At 30.1% G+C, this 20,590-nt stretch overlaps 4 protein-coding genes across 4 annotated transcripts in view; all 4 read right to left on the bottom strand.

Moving 5' to 3' along the window:
- Positions 1–80: 80 nt before the first annotated feature.
- LOC107463348 (putative pentatricopeptide repeat-containing protein At5g08490) lies at positions 81–3,383 on the bottom strand. Its single transcript, XM_052253442.1, has 2 exons — positions 3,327–3,383; positions 81–3,051 (listed from the first exon to the last, which is right to left on the bottom strand). The coding sequence occupies exon 2, from the start codon at positions 2,706–2,708 to the stop codon at positions 81–83; it is 2,628 nt and encodes an 875-aa protein (XP_052109402.1). The 5' UTR covers positions 2,709–3,051; positions 3,327–3,383.
- A 309-nt stretch (positions 3,384–3,692) lies between these two features.
- Positions 3,693–4,712, bottom strand: LOC107463424 (mitochondrial import inner membrane translocase subunit TIM17-2). Its single transcript, XM_016082218.3, has one exon. The coding sequence runs from the start codon at positions 4,586–4,588 to the stop codon at positions 3,923–3,925; it is 666 nt and encodes a 221-aa protein (XP_015937704.1). The 5' UTR covers positions 4,589–4,712; the 3' UTR covers positions 3,693–3,922.
- Positions 4,713–10,241: 5,529 nt separating this feature from the next.
- Positions 10,242–11,672, bottom strand: LOC107463385 (uncharacterized). The gene is made up of 3 exons (XM_016082168.3): positions 11,502–11,672; positions 11,265–11,402; positions 10,242–10,385 (listed from the first exon to the last, which is right to left on the bottom strand). Exons 1-3 carry the CDS (start codon positions 11,670–11,672, stop codon positions 10,242–10,244), a joined length of 453 nt encoding a protein of 150 aa, XP_015937654.1.
- A 3,176-nt stretch (positions 11,673–14,848) lies between these two features.
- LOC107463359 (amino acid permease 4-like) overlaps positions 14,849–20,590 on the bottom strand; it is an 8,247-nt gene continuing 2,505 nt past the window's right edge. Inside the window, exons 3-8 of the mRNA XM_052253441.1 lie at positions 20,508–20,563; positions 20,030–20,260; positions 18,162–18,255; positions 17,490–17,704; positions 16,179–16,312; positions 14,849–15,475 (exon numbers count right to left, since the gene is read on the bottom strand). Coding sequence (XP_052109401.1) covers positions 14,849–15,475; positions 16,179–16,312; positions 17,490–17,704; positions 18,162–18,255; positions 20,030–20,260; positions 20,508–20,563 — 1,357 coding nt within the window. The remainder of the gene's footprint in view (positions 15,476–16,178; positions 16,313–17,489; positions 17,705–18,161; positions 18,256–20,029; positions 20,261–20,507; positions 20,564–20,590) is intronic.

Genomic DNA, 20,590 nt, shown 5'->3' with positions numbered 1-20,590 from the left:
TGGTTGCTCTTTTGGGTATTATCAAATGTGTTATGAAACATTGATTGGATGCCAGTTTCTTAATAAATGCATAACCAAGATTACGCTAAAAACTCTATTGGTTCTTTAATTTGTTGATCCAATGTACATAGAGTACTGTAAATAATGCTTCTTTGTGGGTGGGAACAATCCCCAGCCACAAATATGTTATGTTTCTTCTCAACTTCAATCCAACTGCATCCTGCTGGCTTTTTCAAATCTTTGTTCTTCATCATCTTTCTAACCTCCATGACCCCATCCCATCTAGCATCTGCTGCATACAAATTCGATAAAACAATATAGTTTCCAATGTCGTCAGCTTTGATTTTGAAGAGATGGCTGGCTACAATGCGCCCCAATTCGACTTCATGATGGATTTTGCAGGCACCAAGCAATGACCCCCAAAGGCTGGCATTAGCTTCAATTGACATCTTGGTGATGAGAGAATATGCTTCCCTAACTCGGCCACCTCGAGCGAGTAGATCCACCACACAAGCATACTGTTCTGCATTTGGTTTCATACCATGGATTTTCTCCATCGAATAAAATATCTGCAGACCTTCATCTACATGGCCAGCATGACTGCAAGCTGATAATACACAAGTGAAGATAACATGATCTGGCTTGATTCCTATTTTAAGCATATCAGAAAAAATTCTAAGTGCTTCTTCACTCAAACCATGCATGGCATACCCACCAATCATAGCAGTAAACATAACCAAATCCTTAACAGCACTTGAGCGAAATAGCTTATTTGCACAACCTATGATACCACATTTTGCATATGCATCTAAGAGGGCTCCTTTTAGGTGAAGATCCTCAAAACAAGAACGAACAATATAGCCGTGACATTGTGTTAGCAAGTGTGCCGATGCCATTTGTGTGCATACTGGAAGGATGCTCATGATAGTCACCTCATCTGGCTTCATCCTTTGAGCTTGTAACTCGTAGAACAGTCTGAGAGCTTGATCCCGACAATCATTTTCGGCATATACCCGGATCATAAGATTCCAGGTGGTAAGATCTGTCTCAGACATCCCACTAAAAATCATATTTGCATCATGATGTGATCCTAAACTCACATAACCTGAAATCATCGAATTGCACGAGACCAGATTCCTTTTTTCTGATAGTTTCTGAAACATTCTGTTAGCATAGTCCATGTTACCACATTTAGCATATGCATCAAGTATTGCATTTCCAATTGTGGGAGCAGTGTCACCAAATAGAGATCCAACCTTAATAGAATAATTGTGTATTTCTTTAACCTTTTCTACTATCAAGAGAGAAGCACAAAAATGGATTGTGGCCAATACTGTGACTGAGTCAGGTCTAATTCCTAGTTTAAGCATTGAATGTAACAAGCTGAGAAATCTTGAATGATGCCTCTTCTCTCCAAAGGCGTCAAGAATAGAATTCCATGAAATCAAATCTTTCCTAGGAATCATATTGAAAGTATGATATGCTTTTTCTGTATTGCCACATTTTGCATAGAAACTAACTAAAGCATTCCCAACAGTAGTATCTTCAAAAAGATAATGGTGTCTAAAGATATATGCATGGATCTGTTTCCCTACCTGCAAGTTTCTCAATTGAGCACAAAGTGGAAGTATGCTAACAATAGTCACAGAATCAGGCAATAGCATCTCTAGAGATACTAAATTACTCAATAGATGCAATGCTTTTAACCATTCACCATTTGATGTGAATCCTGCAATAATAGCATTCCAAGAGACCAAGTCCCTTGCATCCATTGCCCAAAATAAAGATTCCGCTTCCATCATCCGACCAATTCTTATGTAGAAGCTAATCAAAGCATTGGACACAGAAACATCAGCTGACAGTTCAGCCCGTTGCAGCACATAAGAGTGGATTTGCCTTCCATACTGGTATGCAACGTTCTCAGCAAGCAACGCACAAACAGGCAGAATATTTGCTATAGTGGCATAATTTGGTTGTGTAGGCCCTTTCACCATTGAACCGAACAATGTAAATGCGTCTTCAAACAAGAGATTCTCAGCAAGACCTGCAATCATTGCATTCCATGAAACAACATCTTTGTGACCAATGTCATCAAAAACAGCATATGCATCATGAGATACCAGTCCACACTTTGCATACATTGACATAAGAGCATTCCCAGCAAGAGTGTCCGCCTCAAAACCAGACTTGATCACGTAAGCATGCACACTCCTTCCAGCGTCGACATCCCCTAAACGAGCACAAACAGGAAGAAGAATAGCAGCAGTAACCGAATTGGGCATAGCCGCCCCATTGGAGTGCATTGTCCGAAACATCCTTATCACATCCAAATCGTACTTCATGGACCCCGAAAACCCAGATAGAACAATGTTCCAAATGACAGAATCACGGTGGCTGAGCTGATAAAACATCTTATTACATTCAACAAGCCTGCCACATTTTGCATACATGTTAAGCAATGCTTTGTTAGTGACCTGGCAAGCATCATGGCCCTGCTTAACAACATAGCCATGAAGAGCTGTGCCCAATTTGAGAGCCAATAGGGCAGAACAAGACTTGAGAATTGAAGCAACAACACTGTGATCGGGTTTAAAATCTGCATAACCCTTTATGCATTGATGGAAAAGGGACAAGGCTTCCCTGTGCCTGGAATCAACACATAAGGTCCTGATCATGGAGCCCCATTTCTTGAAATCGTGCTGAAGCATGCCCTTCTTCAAAGAGGAAGCTACAAACTACGGGACTTCAACATTATTAGAATACCAAGGGAATTCAGAACAATGGATAGTGAAAAGCTACACAAATTTCAAACCTTTAAGGCTTCCAATTCCTCATTCCCATGCCATAATTGATGAAGGAAAAAAATATCTTCTTTGGCATTTTCACAAACAGTTGGCGTGCTCATTGGAAATGTCCCGGTGAGTGCTTATTTATAACTGCATTTTGTAATCTCCGGCAGCGTTTGCTAAGATTACTTCCCACGGCGGAGCAGATAGCGAAGCAGAGACCGTCGGAAAATAGCAGAATTTTAGAGATTTGGAGGTTGGAAATCTGAAATTTAGGAGCAGAGCCCAAAATCAGAACTCAGAAGTAGGAATTAGGATTATCCAACTAACTTTTGTTTCCTTTTTCATCCTCCAATTTTGTTTATATAACAGAGTCATTAAATTTTTCAAAATACAGTGATCTAACTGCTATCAAAAAGAATAACATAAGTCTGATGCAATTATAATAGCAGCAAGCATGCAAATAATCTTTATTAGAATCTGCAGAGTTTGTGCAATTAAAGGAACATGTTCATTATATTATATAGAAAAAACTGATACAGTGTCATCTTCTAGTTAGAGAGGTTCCACAGTAGCATTGTATGCCGAAAAAGGTTCTGGTGATTGGTGAAAGAAAAGAATGATGACCATCAAATAATGAGTTGAACACAGTCCAAAACAAATATTGAAGGTTGATGTCTAACAAGACCTAACTTCTAACAAGGTTGATATTCAATAACACATTTCCAAAAATATTGAGAACTGGGATCGTACTCAGAGAATTAAAGAACTAACAAACACCGAGTTACTAATCAAACCCTCTAGAATATGCTTCTCAACCATGCACATGATATAATATCATTATAATATTATTGGGATAAACTTCCTTAAATTTGAAAACTTTAAGCGATAAAGAAAGAACTAACATTTCCAGAGTGCAATACTAGCTGAATCCATTTATCCTTCTAAAAAGTTCATACTTTCATGACAAAATCAAGCTACAAAGCATAACAGTACAATTTAATACAATAATCTTAATACAATAATCTCAGTCACTCACGGAGACTCCACCTAATAGTAATAAATTACCCCAAAAAACCCTAACCCTTGAATTTGTTCCCCAACAAGACCACTTATTTCTCCTTTTTTTTTTCCTTTCACTTGTACTCGAAATTCGGCACCGGTGGGGCATCAAAACTCTCCAGAATCTTCGTTTCGCTTCCGCCGTCAACAGACGCCGGCTCCTCCTTCTTCCCTCCAGCGAAGAATCCACCAAACCAAGAAGTTTTAGCCTCCGATTCCGAGGCCGTCGGCGGAGAAGGCTGAGGACCGTGCTGACCCGGAAATCCGACGCCTGAAGGGTAACCGGCCATCATAGGCTCCTCCGTGAGAGGCGGCATCTGTGGTGCATAGAAGACCTTGTTGAGCATGATCCCAGCTCCTTCAATAAGCGCCAGCAAGACACCACCGAACACGGCAGAGCGCGTGGCGGCGGCGGGTCCCTGACGCATGGAGAGAAATCCTCCGGTAGCGAATCCAGATATGACTGAGTTCCATGGATCCTCCTTCTGACGAACATAGACCATGGTGCAGTCGAAGGTGGAGAAGAGTCCACCCCAAACCGCAAAGCTTCCGCCCAGTCTCGGCGCGTTGAGACGCACTGCCTGTGACGCGCCGACGAGGCGTGAACCCTTGGGAGAGTTGAAGAAGCCCTTGATGAAGTGAAAGCCGGAACCTCCGACGGCTCCCATGCCGAAAGCGCCGCCTACGTCGTCGAGGATGCGATCAGGGCAGGGCTCGCGTGTTGTCTCCGGGGTTCCCATGGCAATGAATTCGATTCGGTTTCTCTCTCTCTCCAAAGAGAAGAAAGAAGGAAGAAGAAGGAAAATCGAACAATCGAGGGTTTTCTGAGTTGGGGCTGACGGCGTGAAACATGAAAACCTTGCTAAAATCCAAATATCGATTTTTCTTTTTCATTGAAAACATTAAAAAATTATAAAGAATAATTCTCCACGTTCAAGCAATTTTACGTTTAAGTGATTTGAGTTATGCATTTTTTTTTGTTTTCTTTTCTCTGTTTTCACTTCTTCTTGTTTCAATGCTTTCTCTTTTTCAAGAAAGTCTGCCAGTACCAAGTGTATAACTTTGAAGGATCGAATGAGGTGGAAACCTCCAACAGGTGACACTTTGTGATGCGAGTCTATTTTCTGATTGGAACCTAGCAGAAATTGGTTGTGTTATTAGAGATTCTAATGGGCGTTGGATTTCGGGTTGAGCTATCCTCCAGGGCCTATCGTCAGATGTGAGCTTTTTGCTGTTTGGAGGGGTTTGATTTTAGTTTGGAATTATGGCTTGAGAGATATTGTGTGCGAAACAGATTCTTTTGACATTTTGCACATTTTAAAAAATTCGGCAAAAACCTTGGGTTGTGGTTAATATTCTTCAGAAGATACAAAAGCTTCTATCAAGACCTTGGGTTGTGGATTTTGAATGAATTACCTGTGATGCTAACGCTGTGGCAGATTAGCTGGCGAGATATGCGGTCAAGACCAATCCAACTCATGTTATTTGGTCGGAATCTTGTGATGAGCTTCAGCATCTTATGCTTGTTGATTTAGGATAATCTCTTTTTTTTCTTTGTTTCTTTTTGTTTAATCACAAAAAAAATGCTTCTTCTTCTTTGTCAATCTCATACAATTTTCAGTTCATTTGATATTATACAATAATTTTATTTTGATGAATTTTCAGGTCATTTAAGACTAGAGCTGAAAGTGAGTCAAGCCAGCTCATGAGCTAGCTCGAACTCGACTCGTTAACAGCTCAATAAGCTAAGCTTGTGAGCTGGTGAGTCAAGCTTGAGCCTAGAATTGAGATAAATAAAAATATTTATAATTTATTGATACATAAACAATATATAAAATTGATCTTTTCAAATATTTTTTAAAATATATAAGTTATAATTTACTGATATAGAATTATAGGTTATGTATTTATGTTTCTCTTATTTGAGCCAGCTCGTGAGTTTTCGGTGAGTCGAGTTTGAGCTTAAAAAATAGGCTCGATTGTTAATGAGCCGAGCGATGAGCCAAGCTCAATTTTCGTGAGCCGAACTTGAGCTTGGTCTAGCTCGGCTCACTTCCAGCCCTATTTGAGACGCATGTGTTTCTGAATTAAGGGATCATTTTCGGTTCATTTGGTATTATACAATGATTTCGTTTTGATAATATTTTTAGTTCATTCTATCACTATAGAGAATTAGAATCAATAAAAATATTAGCAAAATGTTAGTGTTGTTGATGAGGACGATAATGATAATGGAGGAGAAAGAAGAAAAGGAAGGAGGAGATAAAAAAATTCAAATAAAAAAAGAACAAGAGGGGAGGAGGAGATAGATGTGGTAGTATGGTAGTAGTTACTATGATGATAATGAAAAAAATGGTGAAAACTCAGGTGCAGTCAACTTCACATGAAGTTGATAGTTGAGAGTCGTTAGATGAAAAATTAGTCAAATCAGTCAAAAACATTTAGCGGTCGACTGCACCTAGGGCCTAGGGGTGGCAAAAACGGGTAGAGTTCGTCGGGCCGATCCACTAAACCCGTTAAAAAAAGGCGGGTCGAGCTAGAATTCGGAGCCCACTAAACCCGTACCGCCAAATTGGCGGGGCGGGCCGGTCCGCCAGGCCGAAGATTTTTATTTTTCTTTTTTATTAAATAAAATAGTTATTACTATTATAAAATTAATAATTATAGAATTTTTAAACACTTTTTTTTTATTTTTTGTATCTATTCATCTTTTAGTTATTAACTTTATTTATTTTATTTTACAATTTCGTATATATGCTCAAATTATGTGATTTATTTTTTAAAATAAAGATGATTCTATTGACAAATATTATTTTGAACAATTTTATTGAAAGTACAAATTAAAAAAATAGTAAAAAATTCTATTATAATTTGACTAGTTTTATTTGTATTTGATTTTTTAATTATTATTTTTTTGATTAATTTTAATGAATTATATTTTTAAAAAAAAAAGAGAGTCAAGCGGGTTAGCCCGCCAATCACCAATCCGCCATAAAGTGGGACAGACTAGCATTTTGAATCCATTTTAGTTGACGGGGTGGGATGGGTTAGAGCAGGCTGGCCCGCTTTGCCACCCCTAACTGCACCTGAGTTTCCACAAAAAAAATATACGAAGAAAAAAAAAAGGAGAAGAAGAGGAGGAGGAAGAAGAAGAATACAAAAAAGTTTTGAAGCATAAACTAAATGACTTGGATAAATTAAAATATAAAATTATTTAGATGCGTAGCGGAATAAGTATATTTATTCTTTGTCCAATGATTAAAAACATTAAATTTTTTTACACAAATATATAATTATATTTATATATTTTTAAATAATATATTTAAAAAGTTAATTTATTTGCATTTTTATTTATAATATAAATATAAACACTTTTAAGTTTCAGTTGTGCTATCCGGTGTAAAAGAATTTTTGTTTATTTAAATAAATTAATTTATAATTTATTAATTTCTGAAAGTGAAAAAAATTATAAAATGATACTTGATTTTTGTTGTTGATAAAATAATTTTTAAAAGATTTTAAAATTTGATAAAGTCACCTAATCGTAAAAGAATGATATATGAATAGAAAACGTTGATGTAGTCGTCCAAAGAGGGAAATGGATCCTCTCCATTTTTTTGTCACTAGAGAGAATAAAGTGTAATCTCTCACCTTTAATTCTACAAGTGGAATTAGAAATAAATGGGAGAGAGAATGCAATGAAGGGTGAGATCTTTCACAGTTTTTTTTATTGGAGAGGATTCACTCCCTCGAAAGAGAGCTCTTATAATGGCAGAAAGTTTCGACCACATTTCCGACGACCTTCTTTTTCTTCGTGTTCGCTGCTGCTGCTTTTTCTTGAACATGCCATTGCCTCCCCTTCCGCCATAGTAAAAAAAAAGACCGCCATGGCACATCGCCGCACCTCGTCGCATTTTTTGTGTTCGCCGCTCCTTCTTCTTCAACACGTCGTTGTGTCCCCATCCGCCATGGCAATACCTCGCCGCATTCTCGTGTTCGCCGCTTCATCTTCTTCAACACGCCATTGTGTTCCTTCCGCATCCCCTCTGCCATGGCAGCACTTCGTCGCTGCGTTTCCTTCCACCGAAAACATCGTCGGAACTCTTTGTCATCATCGTGACGATCACATCAACGTTTTTCATTTACTGTGACGTCATCCTTTCACAGTTGGGCAATTTTGTTAAATTTTTAAAAATCTTTCGAGGACAATTTTGTCAATAACAAAAGTCAGGTACCATTTTGGCCGCGTCAGAATTTTTCTAATTTAGTATTTACCTCCTTTTTATAATTAGGGGTGGCAAAAGGCTGACCCGTCTCGCTCCAACAAAAACACGCCATTTGATAGTAGTCTGTCTCTCTTTGTTTAGTGAGGCGGTCCCAAATTTCTATCCCATCCCAAAGTTCGCTAATATTTATTTATTTTTTAATTATAACAAAATTTTTTAAAATAAAATAATAAAATATATGAATCTATAAAAATAATTGCACGTGAATTTTTACTTAAATACTAAGAGAAATATTACAAGATTAATATTTATTAATATTAACTAGTATTTTAAGTTAATATTTTGTTTTTATAATTATTAGGATTTAAAATTTATAATTTTAAATTTAGTACGAAAATATTTTTGTTGGTCAAGAATAAAAATAATAAATTTTACTAGATATAAAAAATTGGCTAGAACAAACTAATATTTACAACAAAGACACATGACAAGAACAAAAAGTTATTGGCCTGAAATGAAAAAATAAATATTGACGGGAACAATTTACCACCTTTTTTTTCTTGTGTTGTGTCTTTAGGAAAAGAATTTGTTCAAAAGAATATTAAAAAATTATAAGAATTTATTATTTTTAACTATTACTTAGTCATTAATATTTAAAAATATAAACTAAAATTTATTATTGAATTACTAGACAAAAAAATTATATTAATGATTAAAAATGATAAAAAATGATAAACAAAAATAATAAATTCAACATTTCTCATAAACAAAAATAATATAATTCAAGTTCTTCTTTCCTAAAAGAAAAATTGAGATGAGTGTACCATTTACTCTTTTAGTAGCAATTTTACACAATAAATATGGTTTGAAATTTTATAAGAAAAATATTAGGCAATCAATATTTTTTAGTAGCTCTGTTTTATATTGTAAACAAAACTCTTTTTCATTTTCTTTTCACTAATATTGTTGGCCCTAACATTTTTTATCGAGTAAAGTATCGTTTTTGTCCCTAACGTTTGGGGTAAGTCCTATTTGTGTCCCTAACATTTAAATCGTCCTATTTATATCCCTAACGTTTATAAAAGTGATTCAATGTTATCCTACTATCAATTATACTAACAAATCAGATTATATTTTTCAATTATTCTCACTTAGATGTATTCATTTTCAATTAGGTCTTACTTGTATGTGTTTGATTTTAATATTATACCCACTATTTGTGTTTAGATTCAATTATGTTCCTAGAAAAGTGAATTATGTAAATGTTGTAAGAATTAGTTTCAATTTTTGATGAGCTATTTTTCAGAGTGGATCATCGATTCTATCTCAGACATTTGTATTCTAACTTCAAGAAGAGATTTTTAAAACTCAAACTAAAGCGTTCATGATGTGTAATTGACGGCAAAATAACATTGAATCACTTTTACAAACGTTAGGGACACAAATAAGACGATTTAAACGTTAGGGACACAATAGAATTTACCCAAAACGTTAAAAATAAAAACGATACTTTACTCTTTTCTATTTTATAGTTAACCATTAAAATAAAACAAAAGTCATCTCTTATTCACAACTCACAAATATTAACTCTAAAAAAATACGAAGATATATCCTAAATTTTGATAGTTCCATACTTCCATCAAACCTATTTAGTGCAGACTGAATTATACATCATATAAACATTTAATTTTTAATTTACACCATCAAATTAATCATTATATCAAACAAATTACACCAAATTCAAATCGAAATGTTCGATTTGTAATTTAAAAATTTTTAAAATTATAATTTATGAAATTGACTTTTTAATTTGTGTACTCTAAATTTTTTAAATTTAATCTACACAAAATTAGAACATTTAATTTCTTTACAAATTTTATTATCACTCAAATTAGATGGTCCGATTTATTAATTAAAATTTTAAAAAAATTACGTTTCATATTAAAAAAAACACGCAAACTAATTATTCTAGTAGATAACACACCATTTTCATCCGTTCTTAAAAAAATTAGCCACATTGGGAGAATTTAGAAGAACCTGATATTACATTTTTTTTTTCTCCTATAACAATCTTACTCGTAACAATAACAAATTAACTCCTGAAATTGCAACAACAATGTCTCCCACAATTTTAATCATCAAAACTTATTCAATGACATGTTTGAAATCATAACTTACTGGCAACGGCAAGATATTTGGTGTGTCGACCTTGAGCAAAAATTTTGCCACTCTTTTTCTTTCTAAACTCCACACTAACAACAGCTACAGCCTTTCCAAAACGTAGAAGCCTTGCATCGATTTCAATCTCCTCCTAAATAAAAACATCAAACAAAAAATCAATATTGCTTATCAAAAATAATATTTATATACTAAAATTAATCATTATGTATAAATATATGTATTATTTAATTTATTCTCGATGTGTATTTTATATCTCAATGTATAGTTTATATTAGTAATTTATTTTGATAGCTGATTTTAATATATGATTTTTTATACGTAATTTTATTCAGTTTAATTTCTATACAACAATTTTTACAAAAACAAGAAAAATAAATATGCTTTTTAATTTTGGTGTTGTACTTCCAGTAATATTTTTCAACCATGGTGAGATTTGGGATATTTTATATGCGGAGATCACAAATTTAAACGTCGAATTTGTGATTTTTATGGGGAATGAAAATTTTTTGAAATCTAGTTCAGTAAAAAATTTAGGATTCGTACAATGAACTATTGAGTTATAAAATAAACATCTTTCATATAGAATAACCATCCGATATTAAATTGATTTTGGGGTTTATCAAACATCGAACTCTTAACCTTTCGGATCTAACGCTCTAATACTATGTCATGATACCACTCGTTACAAAAATTTCAGTTGATGGAAAAATATAACACTAATGATTATATCTCTAATCTTCCATAAACCTCTATTGTACACATTGTATAAGTATTCCATTAGCTCCATATACTTTCTCAAAAATTTATTCAATCTAAAGGTCAATTCATTTTGTATTTTTTTAAGGAAAAAAATGATCACAAATCATAAAATAAGTCACTAATAAAACAATATATATAAATGAGTTAATATTTAAAATGACTAATAGTCTTAAAATGGTCCCTAAAATTTTTAGGAATCATTTTGAATATTAACTCGTATATAAATATAAATAATGTGATGGATACTAACATGGAGATAGGCAGCATCAAAGTATGAAACATTGATCTCAACAGAAACTCCGGAAGTCATGGGGGATGGAATTACTGCTGCGCCCACCATATCCACCAGCAAAGCGGCGGCGCCACCGTGGAAAGAGTTGTTAGAATTCTACACAACAATGAAAGAAAGAAAGAACAATTCTCATAATAAGCAATGATTTAATTATTATGAACATACATACATAAGAGTATAGATTATAATTATTACGAGTAAACGTGGCGTTATCTTCATGGAACAAACCACATGGCCAGGCTCCATGAGATCAATTTGGAGGCCATTCATACACAAATGTTCTATGAACTTCCATGGCAATCCATCTACAACTGCTGCTCTTTCGATTCCTTTCTCTAACATCTTCTTCACACATTCTAACTCCATTTTTTTCCCCTCAGTTTCTACTTTCCAATTGTCTTAGCAGTATTTGCGGCCTTTTATTCCATTTACTAGTTTTTTGATTTGAAGTTTTGGACCACTTTTATTTTTAATTTGAGTAATGTTTTATATCTAAATTTTGTTAGGAACCAAATTCAATTAAATTAAATAATAAAATTTAAAATAATATTAGTATAATTGATTTTTGTTATATTAAACTAATTTAGTTTGACTTAGTTAATAAAAAGACTTAAATATATGATATTATTTTTTTAATTTATTCCACTTTCAGGGATCGGATGGCAATCAAAGATTTACACTATGTTTGAATTAAAGAAATTTGAGAGGAAAGAAAATTTAAAAAAATAAATAAATAAATAAATTTTTTCTTTGATAGGATGAGAAGAAAAATTAGGTGAAAGAGAAAAAAAATTGATGTGAGATCCATGTTAACTTTTTTTTTTCAATCATGTAAAAAANTATATATATTTTTTATTCTTTTTTTATCCAAACAAAAAAAATTATTTTTTTCTATTTATTTTCTTTTTATCCAAATAACAAACAAAAAAATTCACTTTTATTTGCTTCTATTTTCTTTTCTTTTTTTTCTTTTTTTAATTTTTTTTTCTCATTTTTCATTTTACATCTAAACAATGCCTTAGATTTAAGAATTCAATTGGACCATTTTTGAGAATTAATGAAGTTTTGCTATTAATGGAGATATTAACATTGATTAATATAAAATCAATTTGAATTGATAGAATAATTAGCTCATTTGAATTTAAATCCATCTTATGCATGTACTAATTTATTGACAAATAGCAAATTTTTAATAGAGATCAAATTTGTAACAGATTAATTTTTAGTCCGTCAAACTAAAAAGATCCGTAAGCAACAAAAAAAAAACATTGATTAATTAAAAATTATAATAAAATAAAAAATTGTAGTAGTTGATAACGAAGTTATCTGATTTCATCATATACATGACATCGCTTAGTAAAAAATTCCTTCCTAGATTAAATGACTAAAAACAATTTATGACTACAAATAATCGATAATCGATGGCTCTACAGATTAAAAATAATGGTAAAGAGGCATAAGGATTAACAAAAAAATAACATACCTTCAAGTGGGTATTTCACTTTGAGTGTATTTGAAACACTTTAAAAATAAAATTTTTACAAAAAATAATTCTTTTCTTTAATTTAGAATACAATAAAAATATAATTTTTAATTTTTAAGAGAATTGTAATTCTTACGTTAGTGTTCAAACTAAATCAAACTAAAAAAGTCTGATTTTGATTTTGATGCGCAATAAAAATAAATGCAGCGTCTTTTTTGTTATATTTGCACATCAAAACAGTTTGCGCATACAGTTTTTATCTTGGTTAGACTTTTTCATTTTCTCCACTTTTTTCTTCTCTTATTTATGGCACCACTCTAGAGTCTAGATCCTCTTCTTTTATCCACGGGCCTTCATCAGCGTTAGCACACCTTTTCTTGCCAAATCATAAATATAAATATAATATCCACATTATATTGACTCCAAGATTATTCACTCACATAAATGATATTATTATATTTTTTATTACTTAAATTTATTAACAATTATAAGAATATAAAAAAAATTTGAAACAAATACTAAGCATTTTTATTTGTGAAAAGATAATTAACAACATATATATGAAACCTTTATATAGATAAATTTTTATAATAAAATAATTTTTTATAATAATTAAGTATTAGTTGTAATAATTCAAAAAATAAATAAAAATTTTGACTAGTCAAATTTCTTGTTTAATTTTACTTCAAATTTTTAGTCATTAATCTTAAAATTTTCAATTCATGATTCATCATTTTTCTAGTATGGAGGTGATGAGTGCAATTTGTTCATGATTATTCTAATTTTGACTAAGAAATAAAGTTTGACTTGTGATTCTTCTAACTTCTAGTTTTATCACTTATAATTTTTGTAGCTTCTAAATTTGTATTAAGATAAATTAAAATAAGTCACATACTCATATTTCAGAAATAGAAAAAGAATAAAATTCTATGGCCAAACTACCAAAGTCAAACTGAACCGAACTAAAAAAAATTAAAATAGGATTTATCTCTTTTATTTAAAAAAAAAATATAAATAGAAAAGATAATTAATCAATTTTTATGAATCTAATTTATAAATTTTTTTTTTCGGTTTTTTTTACATTTCTCAAATATTTTTTTAATTTTTTTTATCAAATCATATGCTTTCTTATTTATACTTTGATTGCAATAATTTAACTCCATATCTATAAATATTCAATCAACAGAATCAGATGTATTATGTTATATAAGAGAATTTTCATTTCTCTATCTCTGTCAATTTTTTAATTATCTTAAATTTTGAATGCTTTCTCTAAAATTATTTGTTTACACAGCAATAATAATCTTTGTTTCTCTTTTCTATCTTTGGATTGAAAAATATTTAAAATGGAAGGAATCGTAGCTAAATTCTTAACTCCAGCAGCAAAGCTACTTTTAATATATACCTAATATAATGGAATTAGTTTATATTAAAATTTGTGGTACATTATTGGATACCAAATAATAATAAATATTTTAACATAAAATATATGTCTGATTTAATTCAAATAACATGATATGATATATAATTTTATATAAATAAATTGAGTTTAATTTTGATATACTGACAGTGTAAATCGTTTTATATAATGCAATCACATTCGTTCTTTTGAATGACCATTCATGCTATGAATGTGAAAAATAATTATTTATTTTTATTGTTACGTAACCGATAATGCGTCAAAATTAAATTCTAAATAAATTATGACATATTTTTAACTATGGATTATAATTTATGTTTTTTCTCAACATTATATATATAAAAAGATGACTATAAAATTTTATATAAAAATATTAATATATAGGTATGTATGTTGTTCTTTTCTATCCTAAATAAATTAAGATTTATCACATTGTAGTTCATAGTCATTTATTGATAAATTATAGGTATATATGTTATTAATTATTGATAAATTAAAAATGTAAAATACATAACATGTAGATTAATTTAAATAATTATAATAAAATATATATTTCAATAGAATTATTATAAAAATTAGTTAATGAAAAATACAACTAAAAAGTAATTAACATAGAATGATAGATGACGGGACTTGGGCTTATAAGCTTGCACTGAATGGTTTATATGTCTTAAGGTCACCAACTATGGACCCAATAAGAGCAGCAAGTGTTACCAACAGACAAAACATACTTAAACTTTGCAAAAGAATCCAACTCCCACTCCATTTTGGGATCTTCTTCTGCTTGATATGCATTTCCACTGGAAAATAAATTGACAAGGGCCAAAACCCTAATGCCCCAATTACTCCCAATATATCATTAAAGAACGGAATTAACATTGCTATAAGAGTGCTTACCACAACATACAATGATCTCCAAACTAGTCTAAATATGTTTAGGTTGTATGAAGATAAAAATGGGATTTGAACTTTGTGTTCTTTTCCAAGTATTTCCCATTTTTTAGTTGCCCGTTCTTCAATAAATGCAAAAAGGGGTTGAGAATAAACTTGGTATGCTCCCGCAAGTTGAATGAGTAGTGTTAAATTTGCAATGTCAACGAGCCAAAATGGTTTATCAAATGCTGTGAGTAAGTTTCCCGGTGTTGAGTTTCCAAATGCACCATAACCTATGCACCCACAGAGAACGTAGAATGTTGTGGTCGTTGCAATACTCAAATTTATAGCCCTCTTCATTGCTCTTACTTTCAATGGAGATTTTATAGTATCCTGTTCAGTCAGTGTATTATTATATACTAATAACAATTATATTTAGATGTATAAAAAAACTAGTTATTCATACAAAAATATATATTAAGATACAAAATATATTTTAAAAATAAGTTAAATAATATATAAATGTGTAAATATTTATTAAAATACATTTTGAGTTATATCTCGAATGCATTCGGGATATAACTGGTATATCCGAGATATGACTGGTACGTACTGGAGCAGTATCCGAGATATGTTTGTATTGTGATTTTTTTCACTGTATTCGAAATGTGATTCAAAATGTATTTTGTTAAATACTTATATATATATTTAAATCTTTAAATATTATATATTTTTAATTTAAATATAAAAAGTCCATGGATTAAGCTTATCTAAAATAAAAAAATAATAAAATAATAAAGTAGGACTCACATATAATGAGAGTTATAAATTAAATAGTAATTAACTCTTCACTTTGTTGTTTTACCAATTTTTTATTTTAAATGATCTAAATTTTACACCAAAAACTAATTTTTTGTGTAAATAGCATTTTTTTGCATAACTAATATATTTAGAATACAGTTGTGTTTAAATACATACATTTTTTTGGTTGGTTCCTTATATTTTTTCTTGTGTTTAAATACATTTTTTTCCAATGTATTAATGGAGTGGCATTTATTTTAAAACTAATGATTAGGAAATAGAAAAAAGAGTATACCTGAATTTCAATGAGAATATCAGAAAAGGAATATGCAAAGGCTATGTTGCCAAGAGCTTGAAATATTGCCCACACTTTTTTGGCGTGTGTTTCTGCTTCAGCTCCTGCTATGGTACCCTTGAATGCACGGTTTTCTGTTTTAAGATCCAAACAAACAAAATGTTAGGCAACAATTATCAAATCTTTTCAGATCATAAATTACTTTTTATCTTCTATTATTATCATAATCAGTGATAGATCCAAAAATTTTATAAGAGATGAGCCAAATTAAATACAAAATAAATTAAAATATAACATAAAAAAAAGTTAACAAAATATAATTTATAGTATATAGGTGAAAATTAATAATTATATTATATAAAAATTAATATTCAATTACATACTTTAAAATTTTGGTATTTTTAAATTTGTTCTGCGATATTTCATATAACTAAAATTATCAATTTATCTTCTAAAATAAAATTTAAAACATTCTCTTTTTCAACGTATATAATTATATAATTTATTAAACATTCGTCTTTTATCTTGTTTCAAACTCAAGTTTTAATAATTTTTATTGTTAAAAAAGTCTGTTCAATTGTTACTATTGTCATAGAAAGAATTAAAACAAAAATTTTTTTTTAATAGTTGTTGTTTTTCTACATTAATCTAAACCTATTTTTTCAATAATTTTACAATTATTTATATATTTATACGTATTTTTTTTCCTATTTGTTAATTGCTACTAATATATTATAGTACACATTATTATTTATACATATTAAGTTACTAACATAAAATTTTTTAGTGTCTACTATGCTAAAATATATTTAATCTATAATATATATATATATATATATATTATAATAATAATAAGCTAATAGTACTAATTTTTTTAAATAAATTTGGAGGTACTATAGCCACCTTAACCCCCTTAAATCCGCCGCTGATCATGTAGAGGTTCAATTTGATTTTTTAGATTGTACTTATGCTTTATTTTTAGTCCCAAAATTTTTAAATCAAAGTACTAATTTTGGTCTTTATGATCAATTTCATATTATTTTATTAATGTATCACACAAAATGACATGTAAATATATCACGGAACATGTTAATAAAACAATAATAGTTAACTTGTCAGATACTAAAATGACTTATAAAATATTACAAAGACAAAAATTAAATTGATAATTTTTGAAATTTTAGTGCCTAGAATATAAAATACCACCAAGTTAAACCTTTACTCGTTAATACATATAATGATTTGTGTTCAACAATAAAAAATGTTAGTTGTATCAAGCAAATTCAAGTGGAAAAATAAGTTAAACATAACCTGAAACTTGAGCAATTCCAAGAGCCAGACCAATTAAGGAATAGGTGAAGGACATGACTGAAGCAAGTATTGAGAGCCATCTCATCTTATGAAAATTAGGAATTTGAGAAAATACAAGTTGGATGGCTCCAAACCAAATTATATAACGATTGCCAGAAATATGACATGTTTTTTTTCCATGAGAGGAATGTATACAATTTGTCTTTGTGATTGCCCTGCCAACCAAAGTCAATAAATTGTAATTAATGATAATTGTAATAATTAATTTTGCATTTTTTAAAAAGTAAAATTTAAATAATTACTAATTAATGACAATTAATTAATATGGAGTGTAATTTAAAAACTCTTATTGTTGTTGGCTAAATGTTACAGAAATTATTAAGTTAATTATCTAAAATCTAGTGAAATATGACCAGTTGACTTGAGTTTAGCGAGTTAATTTACTATGAAAAATTAGTTTTTTTATGAAAAAAATAAAGCTCAACCTTCCAATTTTTATCCATAAAAAATTAAAATTCATTGAAAAAAGAAGTGCCAAATTACCTTAACTTACCATTGAAATGGACTTTTTTTTTTTATAATTATCATTCAAAGTCTATATATTGACCAAATGAAATTGATATCAAAGTTTTAAAGATTTCAAAGATAAAAGTAAGAGTTAACTGAACTCACATCATACTAATGGCGGCCGCAATCGTATATCCTATTGAAGTTCCATAAAGATTTGCATACTGTATTATCCCACAAAAAATGGAATTTTTTCCTCCTGCAAAATAATTATGGCATATCCAATATTAGGACAAATCACAAAAACAAATTAAAAAGGAGTAAATTACACCATTTTACTAAAATAAAAAATATTATCTGAATCTCTCAAAACCATCATTTTATGTAATTCGAATGAGTCAAATTCGAATTAAAAAAGTCAATAGTAATTCGAATTAGCCCAATTCAATTTAGTTGGGTTGTTAGTAATTTGAATTAAGCTAATTCAAATTATACATGCCTGCTAAACCAATTCAAATTCGTAGTGTAGTTCGAATCAGAGTGGGAAGGATTCTACGAAGGCTTATTCGAATCATACATGAATATGTTAACTACTTCGAATTATCCGCCCCGTGAATTCCATGATATCATAAATCTAATTCATGCAATTATTTTAATATACCAATAATTATATCTATATAGAAGCAATACTAAATCGAATTCAATTATTTATTTTGTAACGAGTATAACAAAAATTTTAATAACAATTATTAAATTAAACATTATTACCATAAATACTATAAAAATTTGTAATGTACTCGTTATTAACCTATCACATAATAAAATTTTTAAACTTTATAAAATGTAATTTTTTTTATAGACTCGTATTATCGAGTTAATTGAATTCGATTTAGTATTGGTTCCATATAAATATAATTGTTGGTGTATTAAAATAATTGCATGGATTAGATTTATGCTATGAAATTTATAATTTTTTTTATACTTTTGATAATACGAAACAACTAACTTCGAACATAATTGAAATTTATCTGATTCGAACTACCCTTCACTACATGCCTCCATAATTCAAATCTCTCCCATAAGTTAATTCGAATCACTCTTATTCGAACTATATTACGACTGCATGTATGTATAATTCAAATTGGTTACTGACAACCCAACTAAATGGAATAGGTTTAATTCAAATTACTATTGATTTTTCTAATTTAAATTCGACTCATTCAAATTATATAAAATAGTGGTTAATTTGAATTACTAATGACCCAACTAAATGAAATTAGTCTGATTCGAATTATTATTGATTTTCCTAATTTAAATTTGACTCATTTGAATTATATAAAATAGTAATTTTGAGAGATCTAAGTAACTTTTTTATTTTGGCCCGAATATTATTTATGGGAATATTTAATTTTCAATGTATTATACTTGCTATCATAAGTTAGTTTTCTATTTTTCAAAACACCTTATAATAAAATATATATGACCACTAAATCATAGTATTTTATTCGTAAATAATATTACTCGATTTTATGTGAAAATTTATTTTTTTCCCAATAATTTTATAACAATCTCAAAATTAAATATAACCACAACAACAAAATATCACTATATTTATTAATCATTAAATAAAGGAAAAGTCTAGGGGACCAACAGTTTTGTTGAATTTTGGCCAGCATGTAACCAGCAGAGGAAGGTGAGCCATTGGATGAAATCTCACACCAATCTCACACCATCAAATCATCATTGATGGCTAATTGATGGCTAACAATCACAAAAATTGCTGGCCCCTAGCATTGCTCTTAAATAAAACTATCTAGTCACACCAAGATTCATATTAACATCATCAAATTTAGAACATGTGTTATTTCTTTGTAATTGTCCTCAGGATCGACGTTGTTTTAATTAATATAAACTAAAATAAACACCTTAAATGCATTAGATCATCTATATCTCTTCAAAATGCATTCTCAGATTGAAAAAGATCTGCTTGTAAATGTAAAAATCATGTATAACTTAATTTTGTTTGTACTTACCTAGAATGTTATCAACCGCTTCCATGTACGTGTAGCTCCTCTTGCCGGTGATGGGATCTCCACCACGATAACAATCGGCAAGAAAATGTGAAGTATACAAAGTGAGGAGACCGAAGATCATAACAACAAGACCACCACTCCAACCTAATTGTGCTATCGACCATGCTAAGGATAAAGTTCCCGATCCAATTACTGCTGTTATTATATATGAGCTAGTCATCCACATGGTTCCTGAACCAAATATAATATATATCAAATATCATAAAAAGTTATATCCATTTGAATAATTAATATGCAAGTTAAGAACAACACCATTGAAATTAAATCTATTCATATATAATTAATGACAGCTTCAATTATTCGTTTATGATTTTCTTATAAAAGAGAAAGAAGAGAAGGAAGAGATTGTAACAATAACATGCATGGATTGATTTAATTTGATTTGTATTATTATTATTATTATTATTATTATTATTACCTGTTTGTTTTGGGCGGCCCTCGTCGTCATAAAGTGAGACATCTTGTTGATGATGTCTAACGGTGGTTGTTGTGGCGGCGGAA

The sequence above is a fragment of the Arachis duranensis genome, chromosome 8, assembly GCF_000817695.3.
Source record: "Arachis duranensis cultivar V14167 chromosome 8, aradu.V14167.gnm2.J7QH, whole genome shotgun sequence".
Taxonomy (NCBI): domain Eukaryota; kingdom Viridiplantae; phylum Streptophyta; class Magnoliopsida; order Fabales; family Fabaceae; genus Arachis; species Arachis duranensis.
Note: the sequence above shows the minus strand (reverse complement) of the source record. Positions and strands in the feature narration are given on the sequence as shown.

Excerpts from the sequence above, each read along its gene's own strand:
- LOC107463348 (XM_052253442.1), bottom strand. The coding sequence starts at position 2,708 with ATGCTTCAGCACGATTTCAAGAAATGGGGCTCCATGATCAGGACCTTA.
- LOC107463424 (XM_016082218.3), bottom strand. The coding sequence starts at position 4,588 with ATGGGAACCCCGGAGACAACACGCGAGCCCTGCCCTGATCGCATCCTC.
- LOC107463385 (XM_016082168.3), bottom strand. The coding sequence starts at position 11,672 with ATGGAGTTAGAATGTGTGAAGAAGATGTTAGAGAAAGGAATCGAAAGA. Across the intron at positions 11,403-11,501 it reads AGATAACGCCACGTTTACTC|AATTCTAACAACTCTTTCCA; the intron begins GTAATAATTATA and ends ATTGTTGTGTAG. Across the intron at positions 10,386-11,264 it reads TTGATGCTGCCTATCTCCAT|GAGGAGATTGAAATCGATGC; the intron begins GTTAGTATCCAT and ends GTTTTTATTTAG.